The sequence below is a fragment of the Gobio gobio genome (assembly GCF_949357685.1).
Source record: "Gobio gobio genome assembly, chromosome: 3".
NCBI classification, from domain to species: domain Eukaryota; kingdom Metazoa; phylum Chordata; class Actinopteri; order Cypriniformes; family Gobionidae; genus Gobio; species Gobio gobio.
In genome coordinates this window covers 49,084,524-49,110,442 of record NC_137099.1, presented here as the reverse complement: position 1 = coordinate 49,110,442, position 25,919 = coordinate 49,084,524, and the positions used below count along the sequence as shown (strand labels likewise).

The following is a 25,919-nucleotide window of genomic DNA, read 5'->3' as shown; positions in this document are numbered from 1 at the left end:
AATGTCAGGCCTCTCCAATTCCAAATTTTCTAGTGACTGGTCATAACATTTTTTCAATTAATTTCTGTGAATTGAATTTGACAAATTGTGGCAACAGTCTGTTAACACGAATCAATCAACAGGGTTGACATTTTATCACATTACTTTATTAAAAAGTCAATTTCAACACAGGATATTTGGTGAAAATACATTGTTTTCAATAAGGAAAACTCTGAATACATTCAAGAAGTCTTGAATGCACAACAGGATGTCTTAAAGTGGTGTATAAAACTTGATGTGGTGAAGAAAAAGCAGCACTGCATAGGCTAAAAACCTGTAAAAAAAAGTGAATAAATAATATAATTTAGGCACATTCTTAACATTCTTGCAACTTAAATTCAAAATAACTCTCCTATAAATGCAATAACCAGCTCAAATCAGCTCAAAATATCTCACATTGGGTCAATTTGGGTGTCTCTGCCGACCTCTTTTTTTAATTTCAACCACATAAACTGCTGGAATCCGGTCATTTTTTTGTGTGTATTCCGGATTCAAGTGCGACAAAACAAAAGTCCTGAGCAATTGGACCACTCCGATGAACACTCAATTTTTGTTTTATTTAAAAAAAAAAAAAAAGAGTTTTGGGTCAAAATGGCCCGAGGGAAGGGTGAAGGTTACTGTACTGTTTTCTTCTGATTTTGTATTGTGAAAGTGTTTTATGAGATGTATCCTTGAATTTGTTTTCTTTGAATGCGTGTTGTCATTTTAGGGGAGCTGAAAGACATTTTGAGTAATTTGTGTAGTGTGGATAGTCTCTGAGCTCACTCTGCAAGGTCACAATCACCCAGACACACACACACACAAATACACAGAGGCATAGAGATGCATGAGTCACAAAGAGGAACTTCAGACTGACTTCCTGTGGGTCTCTTAGGATTTTCCATGATGAACAAGGTGATGCGACGGATTTGACATTGCTGTGGTTCATGACGTCAGTCTGAGTGGTTTAGGATTTAATTTGTATAATTGATGTTGCCAACAGTTGACCTCAGATGTGTTTAAATCCCTGCCACAACCTGAACACTTAAAGCCAAACACAAGAACATCTGACATGTTCTCAATGGCCTTAATATGACAGATATCTGCATGCATGTCCTGTTGCATGCGGTGCTGGATACAGGCAGTGTTTGAAGTGGTAATAGCTCATATTTCTCATCTTACGTAAGAGCTTAAGAGGATTTAATCCCGCCCTGCCGGAGAGGGAAAGGCGGAGCCACACGGCAGCCTATCCCATCACGGTCATTGACACTCACTGCGGTTGCAGACAGGTTGTATAGTGCTGGAATGTAAAGACACACAGCGTTATGTGACTCCCTTCACCCTGATCCAAGATCAGATTTCCTTGCATAATCCAAACCTATTAAAGCTATGTGAAGTCAGCAGCAGTACTTAGCAAGAGCAGACGCTTCAGAATAGCACATGTTGAGTAAAGTGTGAGTAATGAAAAATGAAAAAAGAGAAATTAAGATGTGTGCAACCCTGCTAGGATGAACATTCCACGCTGTTGGTTTCATTACCACATAGTTTTCTGCCTTTTGCTTTTAGTTAATGTAGTACAAGAAATGAATGTAAAAGACAGTAGCAGTGGGCATCTTTTCTCATAGTTATCATATTAACCCCATAATTCACAGAAAAATGAACATTCTGTTATCAGACTTGTGTCGTTCTAGACGTTTCACTGAAACACAGAGAGAGATATATATATACAATTTTTTTTATATCATACAGGTCTAGAACATTGCTATTTTAGTATTATTTATTTGCTAAAAATATTAATAATAGAATTGTATTTTATATTAATATTTTTTTTTAAAAATAATTTTGCTGTGCTTTTATGATTTTTATTTATTTATTTTTATTTCAGTTTGTCGTTTTAGTTCAGTTTTATTTATTTATTTCCAGTTAGTAATTGCAACATTTCTCATTTTTGTTTAGTTTAAGCTTTTCATCAATTCATCATAATTTTATTTAATTTTATTTTATTTTTAATTAATTAATTAATTATTTTATTTTATTTTATTTTATTTTTTATTTTTTTATTTTATTTTATTTTATTTTATTATTTACTTATTTATTTATTTTATTTTAATCAATTAGCCAACATGTATTAGTTAGCCATATTAACACCCAAATTAAATCTAAAATCGTGCAGTCTGCAACCAGTCTGATAAAACCGGTGAAAAAACAGTTACACTGAAGTAGAGACTCAGACATAAAGTCTACCACCTAGCAACCACCAGATCACCTTAGCAAATGCATAGCTTTGCACTTAAAACTACTCAGAACACCTTAGCAACCACACAGCAATGGACTGGCAACAACCATATAACGTCTTCGGGCGAAATGTAAAAAGCTAGTATCATAATGTTATTTCTCCTGTCTATTAGTTTCTTTCTTTCCTCTCTCTCCCTCTCTTTGTTATGAAACTATGTTCGCTCTGCCTTTGAGAGTCAAATCAAGCATGAAGGGAACCATAAGTTCTGTATCTGTTCTCTTTCTCATCAGAGCAAACTCTATAGTTGTAGTTCAAAGCTGGTTCCTCATTTCGTGCACCTGTTTCCTCCGGTGGCTGGGTCTGACCTGTGAACTCGAGTCAGGCCCGGCCGACTGTGTCAATACTGATTAAAGAGTGTGCTCTCCAACAGGAAGCAGTCACATGGATGGATGATGCATGAATATCTATGAATGAATAAATGAATAGCCCACTCTCTCTGTCTCTTTGTTTCAGTGTACAGGAGAGGAGAGCTGGGTGGACAGCAGGACGGTTTATATTGGAAATAAAGAGCCTCTGCCAGGAACAGAAGCGTACATTCCACAGAGATTTCCTGACAACAGAATCGTCTCCTCAAAGGTCAGATGTGCTCTACAGCCAAACAGCTATCTGAACCAAAAACAATACATTAGGGATGATGTACTGTACAGTCAGCCTGTCATTATAGCAAAATAAACATGGAAAGGATGATCAGGACAGGATATCAGGTGGTCTTGTATCACCATGACCAGCGGAAGAAAAACATTTTCTTAATCATTATTTTTATTTTATCTTCCAAGACATATAAATAGTATACAATAAAATCGGAATAATAATGTAGGATAATAATATAAGATAGTATATACAAGATAATAATTGCATTAGAAAACATATATTAAATGAAGTTTATTTTTCTTACATTGGCTCGTTTTTGCTTGTTTTAAGCATAATCAAATGGTAAATGGTAAATGGACTGCATTTATATAGCGCTTTTAACAGACCTACGGCCATCCAAAGCGCTTTACATTCACCCATTCACACACCGGTGTCAGCCATGCAAGGCGCCATCCAGCTCGTCGGGAGCAGCTGGGGTTAGGTGTCTTGCTCATGGACACCTCGACACTTGGTCAGGTGGAACCGGGGATCGAACCACCAACCTTCCAGTTTGTAGACAACCTACATGAACCACTGAGCCACTGCCGCCAACAACAGAAATGACTGGTAAAAATAAAATGCTGAGAAAAATCTTATGCTGCTTTGATACTGATTTAAACACAATTCACAGTTTATATTGTATACAAATACTTTGGGTCCTATGAAATCCATTAATTTTTTTCCCAAATTCTGTTTGATTTTCCCCCCAAATTCCATTTTTTCCATAAAAATTTTTCTGGATTGCGTTTTTTCCATTTACTCCCTTTTAATGGTTAAAACAAATGTTAGTAATCAAAAATCATGTCAAATTAATTGAAATCATGAAATGTGTACAATTTTTAACAGCAATTTATGAAAATTTTTACAAAAATTACATTTAGGGCCCTATGAAATACGTTTTACGTTTTCTAGATTCCATTTAATGGTTTAATTAAACGTTAATAATCAAAAAGTCTTTTTAATTGAATTCTTAAAAACAACAATGTATTCATTTAAAAATATTCTAAGAATTGTAATTTATTTCAGAAATTCTGTGTTGTGTATTTAAACTTTTCTGGAAAAGGATTTTTTGTTTTAAATGAAGGCATAAAACATTAATTATTTTATCTTTTAATCATATGAAATTAAACAAACGGTGTCAATATTTATTATTATTAGCGTTAGTATTATTATTATTACATTGAGACGTAGCTTAATTCTAATGTACAACAGTAATATATTTCTGTCCCAATTTCAAGTTAAACCAAACTTTTATTTTGACGCGTTGCCGTGGAGACCTAGGCATTGAGAAAGGTCACATGTCACATGTGACCTAAACGTCTGCAACTTTTATTAAAGCAGTGGTTTTATTTAGTGGTTCTCCTTCATTGTTAGACTGTACAAGCACCTACATTTTTAAGGCGCAGTGAGTTCTGTTTCTGTAGTTGTTTTGCTTTCAAACATCTCTCTTTCTCTCCACAGTATACTTTCTGGAATTTTATACCGAAGAATCTCTTTGAGCAGTTCAGAAGAATCGCCAATTTCTATTTTCTGATCATCTTTCTAGTGCAGGTGTGTGATGGTGTCGCTTATGGAAATTGTCCTATTAGCATGAGCTGACCTTTCTGTGACAGCGTGATGTGTGATATTTCCCCTCTCACCATCTCTCTCTGTAGCTGATCATCGACACACCCACCAGTCCTATGACCAGCGGTCTGCCTCTTTTCTTTGTCATCACTGTTACAGCCATTAAACAGGTGAGAAAAGACTCCTTACTTTCCTCTCTAATTGGTGTTGTAATTGTGACGGCACTCCCTAACTCGTCTCTCTCGCCACTCTTCTTCTCTGCAGGGCTATGAGGACTGGATCAGGCACAAAGCGGACAACTCTATAAACCAATGTCCAGTCCACGTCATCCAGCATGGCAAAGTTGTGCGCAAACAGAGTCAAAAGCTACGGGTGCGTAAGCACATATAAAATCAGTCATGACTCACACCATCAGGTTTGGTGAAGTGTCACCAGCGCCACCTCATGGACTTCCACAAAAATACTGTTTTCAAACAGGTTTCCCAAACAGTCCTCTTCGTTTTTCCATTGGTGAAGCAAATAGATAGCCCTGCCACAAACTCATCCCATTGGTTGAGCCAGTGTTGAGAAATAAACATCAGTGTTTTAAAAGTCCCACAGTGTTTCCATTTTTCAGGAAAATGAACCTATAAATGGCTTACTATCTATGCATATTAATCTGGCTTAAGAGAAAATATTTTATGACACACTTCAAGTCTGAAATTGCGTTTTTGTTTTATTCTCAGAGAAATAAATCAACAAAGTTTCGCTCTGCTAGCCAGCGTTCTGCTTACACAGTCAGCTTGCTGTTTGGAAACAGAATGTTGGCTTGTCAACAAGCAGAATGACAGTGTGCCCACGTTACCCACAATGCACTGGGAATCATTTGTTATTTAATTGTGGAACTATTGCTCTCTCACTCTCTTTCAATATGAAATAATCAGCAGTTTAATGTTAGAAACATGTTTTTATTAGTGTAGTATGCATTTTCTACTCCCAAAATGTTCACTCTGATCATCCAAGTGTTTTCCATGATATTTTTGCTATTCAGAATTCACGATTTCATGCAATAAAATGAGGGGAAAAAAACATGGAAGCTGCGGTGATAAAGAGAGAATGCGCTTGAATACTAACCATCACAGCTTTTCCTACTGATAATCCGGCCAGCATCTGTAATCCGTTACGCAACACATGCACACAGGCCAGCGGGAACAACTACCAGGATTTTCATTTATGTAGATTCATGAATATATATATATATATATATATATATATATATATATATGAGTTGTTAGTGTGACAGTATATCTTACTTTAGCTCTGCAAAAGCTCTGCAGTAAGGGTTTGACCCTCGCTCTTTGACCTTTCAGGTGGGTGATATTGTCCAGGTGAAGGAGGATGAGACGTTTCCATGTGACCTCATACTGCTCTCCTCCAGTAGAGAAGACGGAACATGTTTCGTCACAACAGCCAGCTTAGATGGAGAGTCCAGCCATAAGGTGATTGGTTATTTTATAGAAAAGCAAACATCACTGTTATTATTCCTAAAACTGTTACAAGTCAAGTCACATTTATTCATATAGCGTTTTATGCAATACAGACTTCACAGTAACAAATGCAAACTTCATCTAATATGAGTCAAATTCAAGTTCTGCTGTAAAGCAGTTCCAAAAAAGACGATAGTGTTATTATTCAGCTCAAGTTAGTTCAGTATTGATTCATTGTTTATGTAGCAAAATTCATCAATTATGAAACAAAGTCGTGTCAGCTATAAAGCAGCTCTGCAGAAGACCGTAGTGTCATCATCCAGCTCAATTCAGTTCAAGTTTTGTTCTCATACACTGAGACTGAAATGTTTTGTTCGCACTATACAGCACACTGACAGTTACTCTTATTAGATGGGAGATGGTAGAAATATATGAGAGTTTTTGACCTTGGAATGCCAACTGGTTTCTCTCGTGCTCTCCTCTCTACACAAAGACCTATTATGCAGTTCAGGACACAAAGGCATTCAACACAGCAGAGGAGGTGGACACACTGCATGCCACGATAGAATGCGAACAACCCCAGCCGGACCTTTACAAGTGAGTAATACGCACATATATCAGCAGTAAACACATAAACAAGCCCTGGCATTCTCTTACAAACACACACTATACATAGGACTACTGTTGGACTGACACAGCATGCCACACACTCCAGATACCCCACACAAATATCTTCACATGTTGTCTTAACTACACACACACACACACACACACACACACACACACACACACACACACACACACACACACACACACACACCAACAAACATTGACACAGAGCACAGACTAGACATTAATTTCTGTCTTTTCTTCCTTCTCCTCTCCCGCTGTAGATATGTGGGACGCATCAATATTTATTTGGATCGAGACGAGCCCATCGCGAGGTAAATCTATACTCAGAAAATTGATTCTTAATTAAAGGGCCAGTGTGTGAAAGATTGAATTCAGAAAGGACAATTTATCATTTTCATAGAACAGCACTCTCTTCCAATTCTGATTCTTACTAAAGAAATTATTTCCTCGCAGTCCACTCTAACTTTAATAAACAATTTTGTATTTAGGTACAGATTTGTAAATAAGCGAATATACACAGTGTTAAAAATAGATAAATAAATAAATAATGTTATATTATAATATTAGTGCTGTCAAGCGATTAATTGCGATGAATTTTTTGCGAACAAACACAAAAGTTTGTGTTTACATAATATATAGTCAAACCAAAAATTATTCAGACACCAGATATATTTTTTTACTAATGGGTGCAGGACACTGTAGTTAATTTATGTAAGTGAGGATAGCAAAATCAAGTAAACTGTGACATATTATACCCAAAACATTTTCAAACAGTGGACTACCAGAAAAATTGATACAAATTTGGGATAAAAATTGTTCAGACACTTTGACCTGACCATGTTTGCTTGCGTGTTTTTTCTTTAATTTCTAATGCGACCTTTTACACCACAGACTGAACAAAATGAAGCATTGCTTGGTCATGGGTTGACCTAAATTGGTATTATCTAATTGTCTACTTAAATTCAACCGCTGACAGCAGATTGGTTGATGGTAATCCATTACATACCTTTCTATCAAAGTTCTCTGACATTAACTCTGTCTAACTCTGAGTTCTTGTCATATTTTGTTACCATTTTCTAAACTATAGCGAATAAACTGTGATCATGTGAGAAAATGTTGAAGGCGTCTGAATAAATGTAGGTTTGACTGTATATGTGTGTGTACTGTGTATAATTATTATGTATGCATGTATATATTTAAGAATGTTTTAATATTTATATATAAAATATTTATATGTAATATAAATAATATAAATATACATACAATATATACATGCAAATATTTCTGAAATACATATATATGTGTGTTTTCAAATATACATAATAACTATACGCAGTACACACACATATATTATGTAAACACAAAGCGATGCGATTAATCACGATGAATCGTTTGACAGCCCTAAATAATATATGTAATATAATATTATACATTTTATATAATAGAAATAATGCAAATATTGGTATCTTGGTGCACTTCAAATATGCAAATATGTTAATAAATATGAATAAATATAGAATTTAATATAAAGAAATAATATTTAATATTGTATATTGCCTTTTATATAATATTGCAACTACGGCATAATATAATATAATATAATTAATATAGAGTAAGTAGTAGTAGCGATATCAACAAAGTACATTTAGACAACAAATGTTTATTTTCATATTTAGTTTATTAATATTAGGTTAGTTTACACATAACATGAATGTTTTAGGTTAAATGTATATGTGCATACACTGTATAAGCTAAAGTGTAGATTTTCATTGCTTTCTTACTGGTCACCATTTCTTTTAATTTTCCATTTTCAATTACCATTTAATTCACCTTTCCACAATTTTCAATCACTTTTTTTTAACCGTAATTTTTATTTAAAATAGCCCTGCAGTGCGACTAATGAAATTGCACTACAGTGTGTTCAATGTCAAAAGATGTGAGCATAATTTTTTCCTCTTTGTAATGCTCAATTTGATCTGTTTGATTATTTTAGACCCCTGGGTTCTGAGAACCTGCTGCTGCGTGGAGCTACACTGAAAAACACTGAATACATACATGGTAATAAAATCCACACTTTATATTTACATATCATTTAAGCGCATACTCATTTATTTATGCATTTGGCAGACGCTTTATCCTAAACATCAGGCAGTGCATTCAAGGTGGATATTGTGCTCCTTAGGAACGCTGTTTGCACTCAGTCTAAACCTACAGATGTCAATGATGATCCATCACTATAACCTGCTACAATGCTTATGTGATCAGAGAGTTTTTTAGGCAAAAGAAAGGACAGGAAAATGGGAGAAGAGTTGCTGATTGAGTCATTTTGTCACTCTGTTCCCACTGTAATTAAATGAGTCACTGAGGCTTGTGAGATCAGAGAGAAGTTCTTAATTGCTAGAGAGAGAGAGAGAGAGAGAGAGAGAGAGAGAGAGAGAGAGAGAGAGAGAGAGAGAGAGAGAGAGAGAGAGAGAGAGAGAGAGAGAGAGAGAGAGAGAGAGAGATAAAGGGCGAGAGAGGGAGATGAATGTCACATTATACACGTGAGGATTTGAAGTGCAGGGCACTAAAAATGTGTAACTTTGTTACAGCGAAGCCATTATGCCTTACCTTAAATAACGATGGCTTTTACATTATCATGACTTCAAAAAGGTTGTACAGAAATGGTCATGAGAGAATTATGTTCTCAAAATGCTCTTCGTCTTCTCTTGTTTCTCTAGCTGTGGCCATCTACACAGGCATGGAAACCAAGATGGCCCTAAACTACCAGTCCAAGTCTCAGAAACGCTCGGCTGTTGAAAAGTAAGACACGATGATAGGCTTTCGATCAGTTTATCTTGCTGTCAGCATGTACAGCGTAATGCATTTAGTGTCCTTTTTGTAAAGCAAATTGCAGACCTCTGTATTTGTTGTCATGAATTGTATCAAGTTGCGCTCACATGTGTCTCGCTGACAATTCTGTCAGACAGATAGATGCAGCCATTACGAAAATACATCAAATCTGTTTAAATTGAATAAGCAGGTGTACTTTCAGAGATCTTTCAAAGTTTGAATGTCATTGACTTTTTCTATCAAATAAATGTTGATTTTATGTTTTAGACCTTTATTTAATGTTATAGATGTCATTGGGACAGGGTACGAGACCCTCAGGGAAAGTTAGTGCGGATAGATTTTGTCACCCTGATGTATGATACGTGTCTTTACCATCCGGTCCATAAATGATTATGCATATACTATATGAGTCAGATATAATCTCATCACTGTTTGTCCTACAGGTCTATGAATGCCTACCTGATTGTGTACCTCTGCATTCTGATCAGTAAAGCTCTGATCAATACGCTCCTGAAGTACGTCTGGCAGGCCAACCCAAACAGAGATGAGCCCTGGTACAACGAGAAAACTGAGACTGAGAGGCAACGGCATGTAGTACGTGCTATACAATAATGCTTATAATTATAATTATTATTATTCTTTTTAATTATAAATTATTATAGTTTATTTTTATTATTATTTATATATTTCATTTTATTGGAGACAAAGTTTCATTTTTTTAATTGTTCAAAATGCAAATCAATCTGCTTTTTCAGAGAATAATACATTCTATTGGTTCGAAAACTGTATATATTTTTATTAAATATCTTATTATATTAATGTTTTGTATCAAAATATAGAAATTACAAAATATAAAATATTTATCAGGCATAACATTATGACCTAATATTGTGTTGGTGCCCCTTTTTCTGCCAAAACTGCCCAGACCCGTCAAAGCATGGACTCTACTAGACCCCGGAAGGTGTGCTGTGGTATCAGGCACCAAGATGTTAGCAGCAGATCTTTTAAGTCCTGTAAGTTGCGAGGTGGGGCCTCCATGGATCGGACTTGTTTGTTCAGCACATCCCATAGATGCTCGATGGGCTTGAGATCAAGGGAATTTGGAGGCCAAGTCAACAACACAAACCATTTTTGCTTTGTGGCAGGGCACATTATCTGCTGAAAGAGCCACAGCCACCGGGGAATACTGTTTCAATGAAAGGGTGTAGATGGTCTGCAACAATGCTTAGTGGTACGCGTCAAAGTAAGCAGAACATTGCCCAAAGCATCACACTGCCTGTGTGCCTGGACCACACTGCCCATCACACACGCACCCGACCATCCACGTGATGTAAAAGAAAACATGATTCATCAGACCAGGCCACCTTTTACCACTGCTCTGTGGTCCAGTTCTGATGCTCACATGCCCACTGTTGGCGCTTTTGGCGGTGGACAGGGGTCAGCATGGGCACCCTGACTGGTCTGTGACTATGCAGCCCCATACGCAACAAACTGTGATGCACTGTGTATTCTGACACCTTTCTATCAGAACCAGCATTAACTTCTTGAGCAATTTGAGCTACAGTAGCTCGTCTGTTTGATCGGACCACACGGGCCAGCCTTTGCTCCCCACATGCATCAATGACCCTTACCCGCCCATGACCCTGTCGCCGGTTCACCACTGTTCTTTCCTTGGACTTTTGATAGATACTGACCACTGCAGACCGGGAACACCCCACAAGAGCTGCGGTTTTGGAGATGCTCTGACCCTGTGATCTAGCCATCACAATTTGGCTCTTGTCAAACTCGCTCAAATCCTTACGCTTTCCTATTTTTCCTGCTTCTAACACATCAACTTTGAGGACAAAATGTTCACTTGCTGCCTAATATATCCCACCCACTAACAGGTGCCGTAATAAAAAGATAATCAGTGTTATTCACTTCACCTGTCATAATGTTATGCCTGATCAGTATATATATATATATACACCAATAAATAAATGCTCAAAACAAATCTCACACTATTTAATTCCCTTCATTTGTCTCCTCAGTTAATCCGGGCATTCACAGATTTCCTGGCCTTCATGGTTCTGTTCAACTACATCATTCCTGTGTCCATGTACGTAACCGTAGAGATGCAGAAGTTCTTGGGCTCGTACTTCATCCTGTGGGACGATGACATGTATGATGAGGAGCTCGGAGAGCGACCGCTCGTCAATACCTCAGATCTTAATGAGGAACTTGGACAGGTGCGAAACCGTTTCAGTCCACTCCAAAAACTGCTGATCTTTCCAGGTCAATATTTGCTCACTTTCTCTCTTTTTTTTTTCTTCTCCATCACAGGTGGAATATGTCTTCACAGACAAGACTGGCACATTGACAGAAAATAACATGGAGTTGAGAGAATGTTGTGTGGATGGGCATGTTTATGTGCCGGATGCCATCTGTAACGGGCAGATCTTACCTGGGGCTGCAGGAATGGATATGATCGACTCCTCTCCGGGCATAGATGGAAAGGTGAGCTAAGCTTGTTGTTTGTGTTTCCATAACTGCTGTTTAGTAGAGATTTGGACATATATTCTACTTTTACTGTATGATGATGTATGTTTGTTTTCTCATGGAATACTCTACATTTTTCTGATCTACTTTTATTAAGCAAGGAAATTAAATTGATCAAAAGTGACCACAGTGGTCCCAAAAAGTATTTGTACATATATACTTAAAAATGAAAAAATCATTAAAATATTAAACCAAATATCATTTTAATCAAACAGACTTTTCTATTTTTGCAAATATACGTTTAACCATCTGGTTCTTTGGTGATTTTTATACATTTGATAAAAGAAGCTATAAAAACGTTTGGACAAGATGAGAGAATGAAAATGTTATTATCAATGGCGAGTTATGTTTCATTGCACAGATAAATCATATTATCACCAAGTTTTTGCATGAATATTTTAACTGTGGATGGGTGGATTGATGGATGGATTCTAATTTTATCTTTGAGCGATGTGACACATTAATTCAGAAGATTAACTAAAACATTTATTAAAAAATTTGCTAACTGGAATCTCACATCTCTTGCCAGTCGTATTTTTGAATGTGATTTGTGAATAATGGATAAGCTCATTTTGACCATTCAAAATAGATTCTGTAAGGATGATATTGTGTGCGGGTGCATAAAGTGAAATATCAGAGTTCAGTGTTGTTGAGATTTTTAATGTCTGCTTGTATCAAATGTATCCAAATATTTAGTGGCTACATGGATATTGACTGCATTTTGTTCAGTGTTAGACACAGAGTCTCTCTCTCTCTCTCTCTCTCTCTCTCTCTCTCTCTCTCTCTCTCTCTCTCTCTCTCTCTCTCTCACTCACTCACTCACTCTCCTTTTATCTCTCTGTCTTTGTCACGTAATCTCTTTTTAGTATCTCTGTTTTCCTTTCTTCTGGTGTGTGAGGAAACAGATGAATGATTCTGTTCTACTAAGCTGACTTTTAAGTAAAAGTAGTGTCACATAACATGTGTGTGTGTACACTACTGGTCAAAAGTTTGGAATATTTAAGACGTTTACATTTTTTTGAAAGAAGTCTCTTATGCTCACCAAGGCTGCATTTTTTTGAGTAAAAGCACAGCATTAATATTGTGAAATATTATTGCAATTTAATTTTAAAAGAACTGATTTTTACCAAATCAACATATTAGAATGATTTCTGAAGGATCATGTGACACTGAAGACTGGAGTAATGATGCTGAAAATTCAGCTTTACCATCACAGGAATAAATTACATTTTAGAATATTTTGAAATAGAAAATAGTTATTTTAAATTGGAATAATATTTACTGTAATTTTGATAAAATAAATGTAGCCTTGTTGAGCAGAAGATCATTTCTAGTATTACATTTAATACAGTATATTACTGTTTTAAACACTCTTTGTAGCAAATTCACAGTTGCAGCAGTTTTTTACACAGTGTTTCAGGGCAAACTTTATGTCTTCTTGAATTAATCAGACATTTTCAAACAGTTGTCTTTTTAATCTCTCGTAGCGTGGTGTCATTTCTGACTCTTGGTGTATGTGTGTGTGTCATCAGGAGCGAGAGGAGCTGTTTTTCCGCGCATTGTGCCTGTGTCACACAGTCCAGGTGAAGGAAGAGGAGACGGTGGACGGCATTAAGAGAGGAATCCATCAGGGCAAATCCACCTCCTTCTACATCTCCTCCTCTCCAGACGAGGTTGCGTTGGTGGAGGGCATGAAAAGGCAAGACAGATGCATACATAAACTCATAAACATGCACTCACACTGACATACTATCTAAAATTATAAATAGGATTTCTATTTCGCATGAGATCCGAGACCCTAATTTAACCTTTGATAATGGTAGTCAAAGATAGTCAACACAGTCAAAACTTAGTTTTTATGACCATTTTGTTTCCTTTCTCTGACCATACAGTTGCTGTACATGCTGTTGTGTGTTTAAGTCATATTTTTGAAAGAAAAGTTGATTCATTATGAAATGACCTCTTTATCACAATAACAAACAAAGCTTACTTTCTCTTTCTCTCACCTGCTCAGGTTGGGCTTCACCTATCTTCGAATGAAGGACAGTCACATGGAGATCCTTAACAGAGATGATGAAATGGAAAGGTGAGCCATCTGGACAACAGCATGTGCACAATGACCTGTAAACATTTGGATGTCTTTTGGACAGTTTGCCCGAGTCCTGCTTTACTACACTATCAAAAAAATCTTGTCTGTACATGAATTGATATGTTAAATATAGAGTTGTATATGACAGTTCATACTGTTAACTTTAAACATAACTTTAAAAAACAACAACCAAAAAAAAAAAAAGGAAAATTAATAAATAGTAAAATAGTATTTTTTAATAGAAATGTAATAGTATTTTTTAAAATAATACTAAAATGAATATAAGACTTTAAAAGTAAAAAAATAAATAGAATTAAATATAGATTTGCATATGTTAATTAATAAGTTATATTAATACTTAAGTTATATAATACCTATATTACATTAACTAATAATTATGCAGGCATAAAGCAAATCTATATTCTAAACATATCCCAAAATATAATTTTATTTAGCTTATGCAAATCTATATATATTTTTTAAAATATAGATTTGAATAGAATACTTGATACTTTTTACTTAAAACCAAAATAAATAAAAGCTAAACTAATAATTAGTAAAATAATAGTTTTTGCACCCTCAGATTCCAGATTTTCAAATAGTTGTATCTCGGCCAAATATTGTCCTAACAAACCATACATCAATGGAAAGCTTATTTATGACTTTTGGTCCAGGGTCACACACACACACACACACACACACATTTATGCATTTTAAATTATTTTTTCATCGTATTTTCAAACAAGCATTTAGATTCATACCACTAGCAATAGCAGGGCTGCTGACACCCCCTGTGGTGACTGCAGCTTTAATTTTCTTGTCATGCTATGTATTTTTCCCACATCTGGTGTGAGACAGAAACCTCGTCAAAGGAATGGTTTGCTCAGCCTAATCTGTAATCATCTGTGTATTTACTCAGCTATATTAATATTGTTGTGTGTTTATTAAAATAACACTGTTATACAGAATGTTGTGGGAGGCAGTGAAGTTTCACTGTTCAGGGAGTATTGTGAAAGGACCAGTGTTTGTGAGTGTGTGAGATGGAGAGTTTGTGCGTGTGCTTGTGTGTGTCCTTGAAGGACAAGGATCAGCCATAATTAGTGCAGCTACACACTGTCCTACAGCTGAGAACATGAGGGTCAGCACAGAGCGCAGTCACATAAAAACTCTATCTGTCTGTGATAAAGATGCATCCCAAAGGACCCAGTCAGTGCCACCTATGCCTCTGATTTATCTGTACATAGTTATCCTTTATCCCTACGTTGTCTTTTTGTGGTTATGCATTCACAGATTTGAGCTGTTGGAAGTATTGAACTTTGATTCAGTGAGGAGGAGAATGAGCGTAATTGTAAGATCAAGCTCAGGTATGATGAAAACACACACACACACACACACACACACACACACACACACACACGATCACATGACATAAATGTATTTTTATCTACTCTTTTTATACCACTTTTTACATATGTGGATGCTCACAAAAGGGTGTTTTTGTCAGATTAAGCTCACATCTGGGTATAAATTTGCCCCCAAAATTAAGTAGGTACACACACATACTTACAATGTAAATGAGGATGTGGCGTACACTTATGTTGTTTTTATATAGCTAATTATAATATATTATTATAGATGCCTTTTTCTAATATAAAAAATATCAGTTTAACATGTTAATGTTAGTGTGATTTAATTATTTAAAAAGTGGTCAAAATTGAATGCAGTTAATCAAGCCTCCTGATCAGTAATCTAATAGCATACTTTTACACAGTTATGTTTAATAAAATGCAAATAAAACAAACAACATAGTAACTTATAAGGGTGCTTTGTCATATCTATTCAATGTTTTATTCTGCCACAATGTCTTTGAATTATCTCTACAAATATTGATATATGATATATTGAGATACATTGCAGATTAATTAACCATATTAATCTAATATATATATATATATATATCAGTGATGCGCGGGTCAATGTATAAACAACCCGCACCCGACCGACGTTTTCAACTAACCCGCCCGCAACTCGGACCGCAAAAAAAAGAAGAAAATATTGTACCCGACCCGCTTCCTGACCCGCATTTTTTAAAAGTAGTAAATGCTCATCGTAGCTCATTGGGCCATTGAGAAAATGTTTCAGGCCCTGGCGGTGCTCAGAGGTGCAGCAGCGAGAGCAGGAAGTTCTTGAGGCGGCCCATCATTTTCCATTTCAGCTCCAGATGCATATTATTGATGAACGCGATGTTTATGTTTCGACCCGGCTTGAAGAATTCATCAGCCCACATTTGGAAAACATTTGGAAAAGTGTGAAAGCCCTTAGGAGCGCAAACTGTTATTTTTCTGAATGCTGTATGATATAGCCTAGTGTTATGTAATACAGGCTTGATTTATTCATTTATTTCGTTTAATTTTCTTAACAATTAAGATGCTGCATGTGTTTATCCAGTCTAATCGAAGTGTGCGTCTCTCCCCCGACTTTCCCAACAAAAATCCCGCCCCCTCTCAGAAAATACATAAAACTGACTTTAAATGCGTTTAAAAGTAGCCTATTAAAATGGTACAATGGCATTGCTCAGTTCAACGTTTTGGGAAATCGGGCATTTTGTCCCGCGTCAGCATTTTTTCAAAAGTTAATAACGCTCAACATTCAAAAGGTAAATAAGGATTTATTGACGATCCGACCGACCGTGACCCGAATATCATTAAAAATATTTTTGGATGACTCGTAACCGCGGGTAACCGCGGGTGGCCGCGGGCACCCGCTCATTTTGGATCAACCCGCGCATCACTGATATATATATATATATATATATATATATATATATATATATATATATATGTATATATATATATATATATATATATATATATATATATATATATATATATATATATATATATATATATATATATATATATATATTAGATTAATATGGTTAATTAATCTGCATATGATGTACAGTAATTCATTTGATTAGCATTTTTAGAGATTGGCAGCCCTAATTATTCACTTAAATTATTTATGAATGATTTTCCCATCTGAGTACATCCCCAAAGGTATTTAGCTAACGTCTGGGGATAATTTTGTCCTCAAATCATTGCTGAGTAAACACACACGCACGCACACTCATTCTGGAACTGCAAGTGACTGTTACACATTCCAGTGAAAGTGTCTGAGTCACCATGTGTGCCCAAATTGAGGGGCCAGTTAATGCAAGTGGGTCAATGTGCTACTAGCATACAAACGAGAGCTAGATTTTGGTTTCGATTTAGATCCTGAATACATTCAGTCACAAACAATTGACCTGATAACTACTCTTCCAAATTAAAAAATAATTAATTATGATATATTTTCTTGAAAACATTTAGAACCTGACAGCATTCAATGTTTGTGACCAGTTTTACTATCATATTGTAATGTATGACAAATAGATCACTATAAAATAGTGAAAATTATCTCATATTGACTATAAGCATGAATTACATCTTTTTTTTAAATTAAAGGGATAGTTTACCCAAATAAGAAAATTCTCTTATCATGTACTTTCCTTCATGCCATCCCTGATGTAAATTACTTTCTTTCTTCAGATAAACACAGATGATTTTTAGGAAAATACTCCATCTCTGTGAGTCCATATAATGCCATTGAATGGGTGTCGCTCGATTGATGTTTGAAAAACCACACAAAGTGCATGAATCAATGTCTTCTGAAGCTAAATGATAAGTTTAAGAAAAATACTAATATATTACTCTTTTAACTATAAACTATCGCTTTCAGTCAACTGTCCTAGGTGCATTCACAAGTTCAACTTGACATAAATGTAAGTGCTTTGTGACGTTCACGCAAGAAGTATGTGGAAGCACAGAGGACCGCCACTTCTCGCACTAACTTCACAACGCACTTATGTCACGTGTCACAACATGCCTCTCATGATCTCTCATATGACAGTAGAGCTGAAGCAATGATTTTATAGATTAAAAAGTTGTATTATTTTATTAGTGTTAGTATTTAAAAGTATTAGTATTTTCCCCCACTCACCCATCATTTAGCTTTAGAAGACATTGATCCATCCACTGGGGTCAATCACGGACGCTTTTGTGTGGTTTTTCAAGTGTCAACCGAGCGGCACCTTTTCAATGGCATTTTATGGACTCACAGAGATGGATTATTTTCCTAAAAATCTTTGTTTGTGTTTTTCTGAGAAAAAAAGAATGTCATATACATCAGGGATGTCATGAGGGTGAGTAAATGATGAGAGAATATTCATTTTGGGGTGAACTATCCTTTAAATAGCTATTACGGATTTATTGAAAGCATGCAATACCGGTGGTTATACAGTTTCTTCTTTATAGTTGTTATAGTTGTATGTGTTCGTAATTGTTTGTTTGTTCTAGGAGAGTACTACTTGTTCTGTAAAGGTGCAGATTCCGCTATTTTCCCACGGGTGGTTTCTGGGAAGGTGGAGCAGGTCAGAGCGCGAGTGGAGCACAACGCTGTGGTGAGCAGAAATCAGAAACATCTTTATCTTCTTTCTTATTTTAGCAGAGCTATTAATAGGCCACAAAAGCTCCTTTCTAGATCTTGATGTAAAAAAAGCTTCTCTCAGATGTGTTCAGATGTGCAACTTGTGTTAAAGAGAGCCGAAAGAGAAAAGTACCTATAAGTATCACTGAAAATGAGAAAGAATCTTTCTATTTGTGTATTTTCACGCTGCAGCCCTGTTCTCATTAACTTTCCTAAGAGGGATGAGTATTATAAACAACTGATATTAGTTTGACATCTCTATGTACCAGTAGCATCTGAAGTCAATTGCACTTTTTGCTGTTTATAATCAATATAATATAATTATCTTAAACATGTCAAATATATTAAATTGTTTAAAGACAAATGATATAATTATGGTCCCAGACATAAGGAATGGATCTAATGTCATAGACTGACACAGATCTATGTTGCTTCATTGTTTTACTCACAGATCTGTGTCGGGAATTACGTCACCTTAAAAAGGGTTTGGTTGTACTGGCATCCGTGCTGATTCATGACTTTGGTAGCCGTAATGAAAAGGTTTCTGTAGAGGCAGACAAAAGAGAATCTTTGTTCGAATGACAGCTCAAAATGACAGTTATATCAGTAGTTTTATTAACAGTCATAATGGGAACCTTTCAACTAGAGCATTTTATCATTCAATAATATATATTTTAAAGGGTTTGTTCACCAACAAATGAAAAGGGTATCATCATCATCGTTTTAAATCTGTATAGGGCTTTTCACACTTGAAATAGTCAATCCTGGGTTATTCTAAACCCTGGGTAAACCTGAGTTATTTTCACATTTCACACTGCTCATACTTTACCTGGGGTTAACGATTAATCCTGGCTATTCATAAAATGACGTTTCACATTGTACATTCCTAAACCCTGGGTTAACATTCTTATTTGCGGTGTCAGTGTAATTTATTGGACAAACACAGTTCGTGACCTCTTAAAGCTCATATTATACATTGCCGATCTTACTATCAAGTTTGTCATGAATGGAATTCTTGGACTATAAAGGTAAGAATTAAGCGTCTTCACTTCAGTTGATGCACTTTCCTTCGTCATTTGACATTTTTCCAAATCAAACGCTGAAACAACTGTTTAGACAACGTGCACATTCTAACACCGCATAGTTTGACAATGTACATGTTTGGCACCGCAATGCAGGGTTAACACCGCAAAAATGCTCCAGAGCAGGGTTTGATAACCCCGGGTTAAAAGCGTTGCTAACCCCGCTTCTAAATTACAAGTGTGAAATGTTTAAACTGGGTTTAGAACGACAATAACTCAGGGTTAAGTCCAGTGTGAAAAACTCTTATGACTTTCTTTCTTACATGGAACACAAAATTAGATCTTTTCAGAATGATCACGCTGCTCTTTTGCATACAAAAAGCAACAAAAGCAAGTCAAGTTTGAACCCCCCCCCCAAAAAAAAAATCCCATAAAAAGTAATATTTGACTTTGACTATTGCACATGTCATATGAGCTATTTTTGTTTGGCTTTTTTGGCCTTTTTGGAGCTCTACAGCTTGTGGTCAACAAATGATTGATTCTATGGAAAAGAGCAGCATGAGGACTCTGCAAAATATCGGTTGTTGTACCACAGAAGAAAGAAAGTCACAGGTTTGGAAAGATACAAGGGTGAATACAATAAATAATGTCAACGTTTAATTTCTCTTAGCATTGGTATTGTTCTTTCCTTTTATATTATGTTTATTATGAGCTAGACCTATATTTAGTTATATCTAAGATTAATGCTGTTTTAGGACAAAGAATGAATTCTGGTGTTGAATTTTGGCTCATTTTGTAAATGAATGGACCTGGCAGGCTAAGCTGACAACTTGTTTCAAATCCTGGAAGGCTAAGCTGACAACTTGTTTCAAATCTTTCCCTTGTAGGAGGGTTTACGGACTCTTTGTGTGGCTTATAAGAAGCTGAATCATGAGGAGTATGAGAAAACGTGCCGTCTCCTCAACAGCGCTAAACTAGCTCTGCAGGAGCGCGACAGGAAACTGGCTGAAGCTTATGATGTCATCGAAAAGGATTTCATCCTGCTGGGAGCCACGGCTGTGGAAGATAGGTGAATCACTGCCTCCTAAGTTTGATTGACTTGTTTAAAAATTCTTGAAGTACTGAAGTGAATCAAACTTTCGATTTCAAACTTCACAAATGAACAGAAGCTGACTGACTGGCATCCAAACCATTTCATGTTCAGTATTCCCTTGACAAATCCAGCAAATACAAATAACTCTGCCACTAAGATACAGTGGGATCCAAAAGTCTGAGACCACCAGTGGAACTGGTTTTATTTTGCATTTTTGTAACTTAAAAGATTAACGTGTTTTATATAATAATTTGAGTTTATTTTTCTCCAGCATAATTTGAAAACAATCAAAAGAGCATTGTGTGCTTTAGTGCTTTTATTTAAAATTAGTATGTACTAAAAACAAACAAACAACGTACATAATATTCAAAACGCTCTCATTATGAGCAGAAAAACAAAGTTAACTAATATTAATTGTCTTTCCTTGCCATCAAAAAAATCATACGATTTTTTTAAAATTAAAATATCTAAAAACCACTAGAACAATGTTATATATTTTGTTGACTTGTGTACTTACATTATCCCAAACGTTTCCAACCGTTTTCAAATACAGAGAAATCAGCTATTTTAACCAGGACACGGACCATGTCCCATATCCGTGTTTCAAACGATTTTCAGTTTTACTTTCATAGAAACCATGGAAACACCAAAGACACTTAAATATATTATGTGATTTATTAGACAGGTGAGCAACTGTTTGGATACATTTATCAACAGAAAACTAATCATTGTTATATAACTCAACACAGATTGTCTTATTGTTTGAATCTCTTGTTTTCTTGATTTACCATGAGTACCATGTTTTTACCATGCCTGGGCTAACATAGCATAATCAGCTTTTTTCCATCATAAAATATATTTTACAATGAATTGCATGTCATTTAGCAACACAAGTCATCCAGTTTTTATGAAAATGATATTCTCATATCGATCTAGATTACTGCAAAGTCTCTCATACCAGCCACCAAGCGAACGCAAAGAGTAACGTTATAAGAACTTTCAACACACTCAAATGTATTTAGTATGATTATTTTTATTTGAACCATGTAACAGCGCTGCGATTACCCTACATATGCAACTAAAAGCATACACACATACGCTCGTTCAAATTTAATACATTAGCTCTTCCATGAACATTTTTGACCAAGTCCGTTGGATTCATTTCCATCATCTGTGGAGGTGAAGATGACAACTCCAATAAATCCACACTCTTTCATGGCGTCATCAAGCTACTCCTTTGATTTGAATAAGCGACCTCTAGCGGCGAAAAATACATAGTGTGCCTTTAATGTGGTGTGTTACGTCTTTATCGGGATATATTTGAAGATATAGCGTTGAGCAATCATTAACATAAACGACCCTGAGCACTTGTGGTGTGTACAGTTCCGTTTTTTTGATGCACTGCTCACTTTAAACTGTAGAAACTGTAAAATGGTGCTACAGTTGTCATTTTGTCTCGTGGTCCGGTTGGAACCAAGCCGGGGTTCGGAACCAGACTGCAGTCCACTATTTGAGGATGCCTGCACTACACCATCAATAAATCTATAGCGTCGGGATATATGGAGCCATGACTTCCGATGCATTTCTGAGCCAGTCCGATATTGCTTTCCAATGTATATGTTGCCAAGTAAAAACATCAGCATTTTAATAATAGTCTCATGTTATGTTTTCAATAAAGTGCGTCATGCATTTGCCTAAGTAAACAAGATGCGTTGTACATTTTCCTGAACTGAAATTGAGCATAGATGTGCATTAGCAGTATTAGATTTTTAACTGGCTGAATGCCAAGGTTCCGATTGGCCCAATAACTGGGTGGAAGAGTTAAAGGTCCAGCGTCCAATTGAAAAGCACGTGAGCACCCGCGGACAGAACCAGTGCGAGTTAACGTTAATTGCACAGGCAATCAATAGAGTCCATCCATTAGGCTCCAGTGTCCTGATAATGAGCAGCTAACGTAATTAGACCCCCTCTTGAATCAATCGGGGGCCGGCAGACGCGGTTCTGATGAACCACTGTTTTGGCTTATGCACTTATGGAGGCCGTCCAACCCAACGTTATAAATAAACACATCAATCCACGTCGATCCCCTTAATGAATATGACAAACAAATAGTGATTACTGGACGGGAACTTATTTCGTCAGGCTGTGTTAATTAGATGCAATCAGTGCCCTGTAGGCACCAGCCTGTTTGTGTCTTCAAGAGGGCACTCAAGATCATGTGTTAGTCCAAAAATATAGGGAGTTAATCTGATAAATCATCGTTTGACTGTTTGTAACAGGTTTGGGGGGGAAAAGCCAAAAAAACACATCTTAATCAACATGAAACGGCAAATCATTTTTCTTCCCTAAAGGTGTGGTCACAGTAGGGAAATTTATTTTGCCGAAATTTCACAGGCAAAAAAAATCCATTGTGTTGCGATGTATGAAGCACAACACAGAAGTCACCTTCAAGTCGCTTACTGTTGTTCAATGCAATGGATTCATGTGATCAACTTGAAGTAATCTTTCGCCCTCATGCAAAATTCGCATTTGCGGGATGTATTTGAGATTGAAACAGAATATTCAATAAGAAAAAAGAAAAGAACAACAGAACTTTTAATCTGTTGGGAATTGGATTCCATAGACAAAAGTGGGTGTTCTATATCAGACTTGAATGTAAGACTGCAGTGGATTGTAGAAGGGATATAATTAATGTCACATAAGTGTTAACCAGCTTTAAATTACTGTGGTTAACTTAGTGTGTTAACCATTGCCAAGATTTTAGAAAGGCTGCATTAGCAGTAGCCTAAAGCAATGCCTTAAATGGCTATTTGGCATGCGGCAACCTCCCGCAGTTTCTCTTGAAGCAGTACAGAAGTGACTTAAACTACAATTCGTCGACTAGCCACTAGGGACAGGCTTCAGAAGGGAGCAGAATCTCATTGAGCCCCATGTTAAAATGCCCAAATTTACAGTAGAAAAAAACATGTTTACAGTCTGGTACAAATTGTGGTTTTGGTCTATACGGCTAATTTTGCCCTTGATGACAACTCTGAGGGGGGTGAATTTTTTTATAACTCATTCGTTTACATTATAAAAAGCCTTAAAGTTCTGCATAATTAAGGGCGTGGCCACTTTGAGTGACAGGTGGATTGCCGTTTGTCTGCTGTCTGTTAGTCATCGCGTCACCTCAGCTCCACCCACGTCCCGCCCCTTTGCCCATTTTCTATTATCCGGGAGTGACGCGCGATGACGCGCTGCCAAGATGGCAACGGCCAGCTCGACCCTACTTTACGCTTCAAAACTGCTCTTCAGAATCCTATGGGTGACGTCACGGACACTACGTCCATATTTTTTTACAGTCTATGGTTTTTGGCCATCGGTTTACATTATTTTCCATGCCCACTTGACCTAGGTGACACAATTTGAAAAGGCGGTGGAGCATGTTATTATGAAGACAAATGTTTGTTTGTTTTTCACTATAAAATATCATGCTCAATAATTATGCTTTCACACTGCCAGCGACTTTGGTATTGTAACGTTTATGAGTGACATTTGCAGATGTTGTTCCAACATTTTGGAGGGAAAATACTAAATATAAATAGAATCAGTACGCAAAATGCTTAGTATTAAAGATGAACGAGAAACAGCCAGTGCTTTTAGCCATCGTGGCTATTTATCTGCAGCGACAGCGCAAGTGCCAATCTATCTACTGTAGGTTCACCATTTAGGCTCTGAATCAGATCAACATTCCTGTTTTGAAATGTATTCCTAACCATATCCCTAGCCCTAAACCTAACCCTACCCATAAATTCTCCCGAAAATCAGAGGGCAATGATAGGTGAATAAAACTTGTGTAGAAGCACCTAACCCTGGTTGTAAGCTAAACTTGACATAAACTGTATACTTGTCCCTCAGATCTGATTGGTTGATTGGAATGTAAGGATGTTGATCCAGGAACACTTGGTGAAATCACGTTCACCATATGTACACAGAGACATATCATAAATTATTGGAAAGTTGCTGACCGCTAAAATAGCTTATCCTCCATCACTCATATTGGTTGTCGGCACAGAAAGTTGCTCTACATTTGCATTAAGTTAAACATATCTCAACTTTGTCGCGTACATCCTGTCGCCAACGGTCACTATTGATTGTGTCGCCGGAAATTGCCAGCTCTGTATTGAAATGAATAGGATCATGTCGCTGCCTGTCACCGGTAGTGTGAATGCAGCTTTAAAAAAAAGAAAATAAATTATACTTTTATTCAGCAAGGACCCATTTAATTGATCAAAAATGACAATATGTAACAAAAGATTTCTATTTTAATAAATGCTGTTAGTTTGAACGTTCTGTTCATCAAAGAATCCTGAAAAATGTATCATGGTTTCCACAAAAATATTAAGCAGTTAATGCGGTCTAGGTGAGCATAAGAGACTTCTTTCAAAAACATAAGTTTAAGCCAAGGTTTTATAATCTAAGAATGTAATGAAGTCAAATAGAATGTTAGGGAAGTAAAAAGGAATGTTATGACTTAATTAGAACGTTGGAATTTGTTTAACGTCAATAGAATGTTGTTGAGTGAAATGCATTTCGTGTTATTAGAATGTTTAATAAGGAGTGTAATAGAATGTCTTGTCGTTTCTTCCCGGGAGTCTTTGTGAGAATGTCACTTCCTGCATGGCTGGGCTGTGAGTGAGGTGCAGTGGGGGGTGGAGTCTTAATTATCTGGCAGCAGTGTGGCACTGTGAATCCTGACTGCTGGGCTGCTTAATTACTGAGTGAAGTGGGCTGAGACATCACACTGCCGTATAAGAGCTCCCCGCCACCGAGCCATGCAGGGCACTGTCCATTAACTTTCACTCCAGCACTGCGCAAAGAATAAAGCACATAGGATTGCTACATACTGTGCCAAAATGTGCTGCTACTATACAGTTGAGACAATTGCATAATTGTCATTTCGGATATTTTATGTAGTACTTTGGAAACTATTTATGCCAAAAGGAGACATGTTCCCTAGATTTGTTTTTAAAGAGTGAACTTATTTGAAATTGACCCTTTAATGTAAGTTTTTACATTAAGTTTACAGAATTTGGGGGCTATTTTAATGATCTGAGTGCATGGTCAGAAGCGCATGGTGCAGGTGCACTTAGGGCATGTCCGAAAGCACACTCGCTTGCACCATGGCGGATTCACAATTTACATGGCGGAATTTGAGAGCTGAAAGACG

At 36.4% G+C, this 25,919-nt stretch overlaps 1 protein-coding gene across 9 annotated transcripts in view; it reads left to right on the top strand.

The window, feature by feature from the left end:
- Nucleotides 1-25,919, top strand: part of atp11a (ATPase phospholipid transporting 11A) — a 79,680-nt gene that overhangs the window by 34,625 nt on the left and 19,136 nt on the right. For all 9 annotated transcript variants that reach the window (XR_013816206.1, XM_079812475.1, XM_079812476.1 and 6 more), the window contains exons 2-18: nucleotides 2,768-2,890; nucleotides 4,406-4,495; nucleotides 4,600-4,680; nucleotides 4,775-4,882; nucleotides 5,860-5,988; nucleotides 6,470-6,573; nucleotides 6,870-6,920; nucleotides 8,603-8,667; nucleotides 9,330-9,411; nucleotides 9,885-10,035; nucleotides 11,472-11,669; nucleotides 11,764-11,937; nucleotides 13,512-13,678; nucleotides 13,994-14,065; nucleotides 15,359-15,432; nucleotides 18,466-18,569; nucleotides 20,505-20,686. Coding sequence is in view for 8 of the 9 variants with exons in the window: in XM_079812475.1 (XP_079668601.1) it covers nucleotides 2,768-2,890; nucleotides 4,406-4,495; nucleotides 4,600-4,680; nucleotides 4,775-4,882; nucleotides 5,860-5,988; nucleotides 6,470-6,573; nucleotides 6,870-6,920; nucleotides 8,603-8,667; nucleotides 9,330-9,411; nucleotides 9,885-10,035; nucleotides 11,472-11,669; nucleotides 11,764-11,937; nucleotides 13,512-13,678; nucleotides 13,994-14,065; nucleotides 15,359-15,432; nucleotides 18,466-18,569; nucleotides 20,505-20,686 (1,955 nt within the window). In the remaining variant the exon portion in view is untranslated. The remainder of the gene's footprint in view (nucleotides 1-2,767; nucleotides 2,891-4,405; nucleotides 4,496-4,599; nucleotides 4,681-4,774; nucleotides 4,883-5,859; nucleotides 5,989-6,469; nucleotides 6,574-6,869; nucleotides 6,921-8,602; nucleotides 8,668-9,329; nucleotides 9,412-9,884; nucleotides 10,036-11,471; nucleotides 11,670-11,763; nucleotides 11,938-13,511; nucleotides 13,679-13,993; nucleotides 14,066-15,358; nucleotides 15,433-18,465; nucleotides 18,570-20,504; nucleotides 20,687-25,919) is intronic.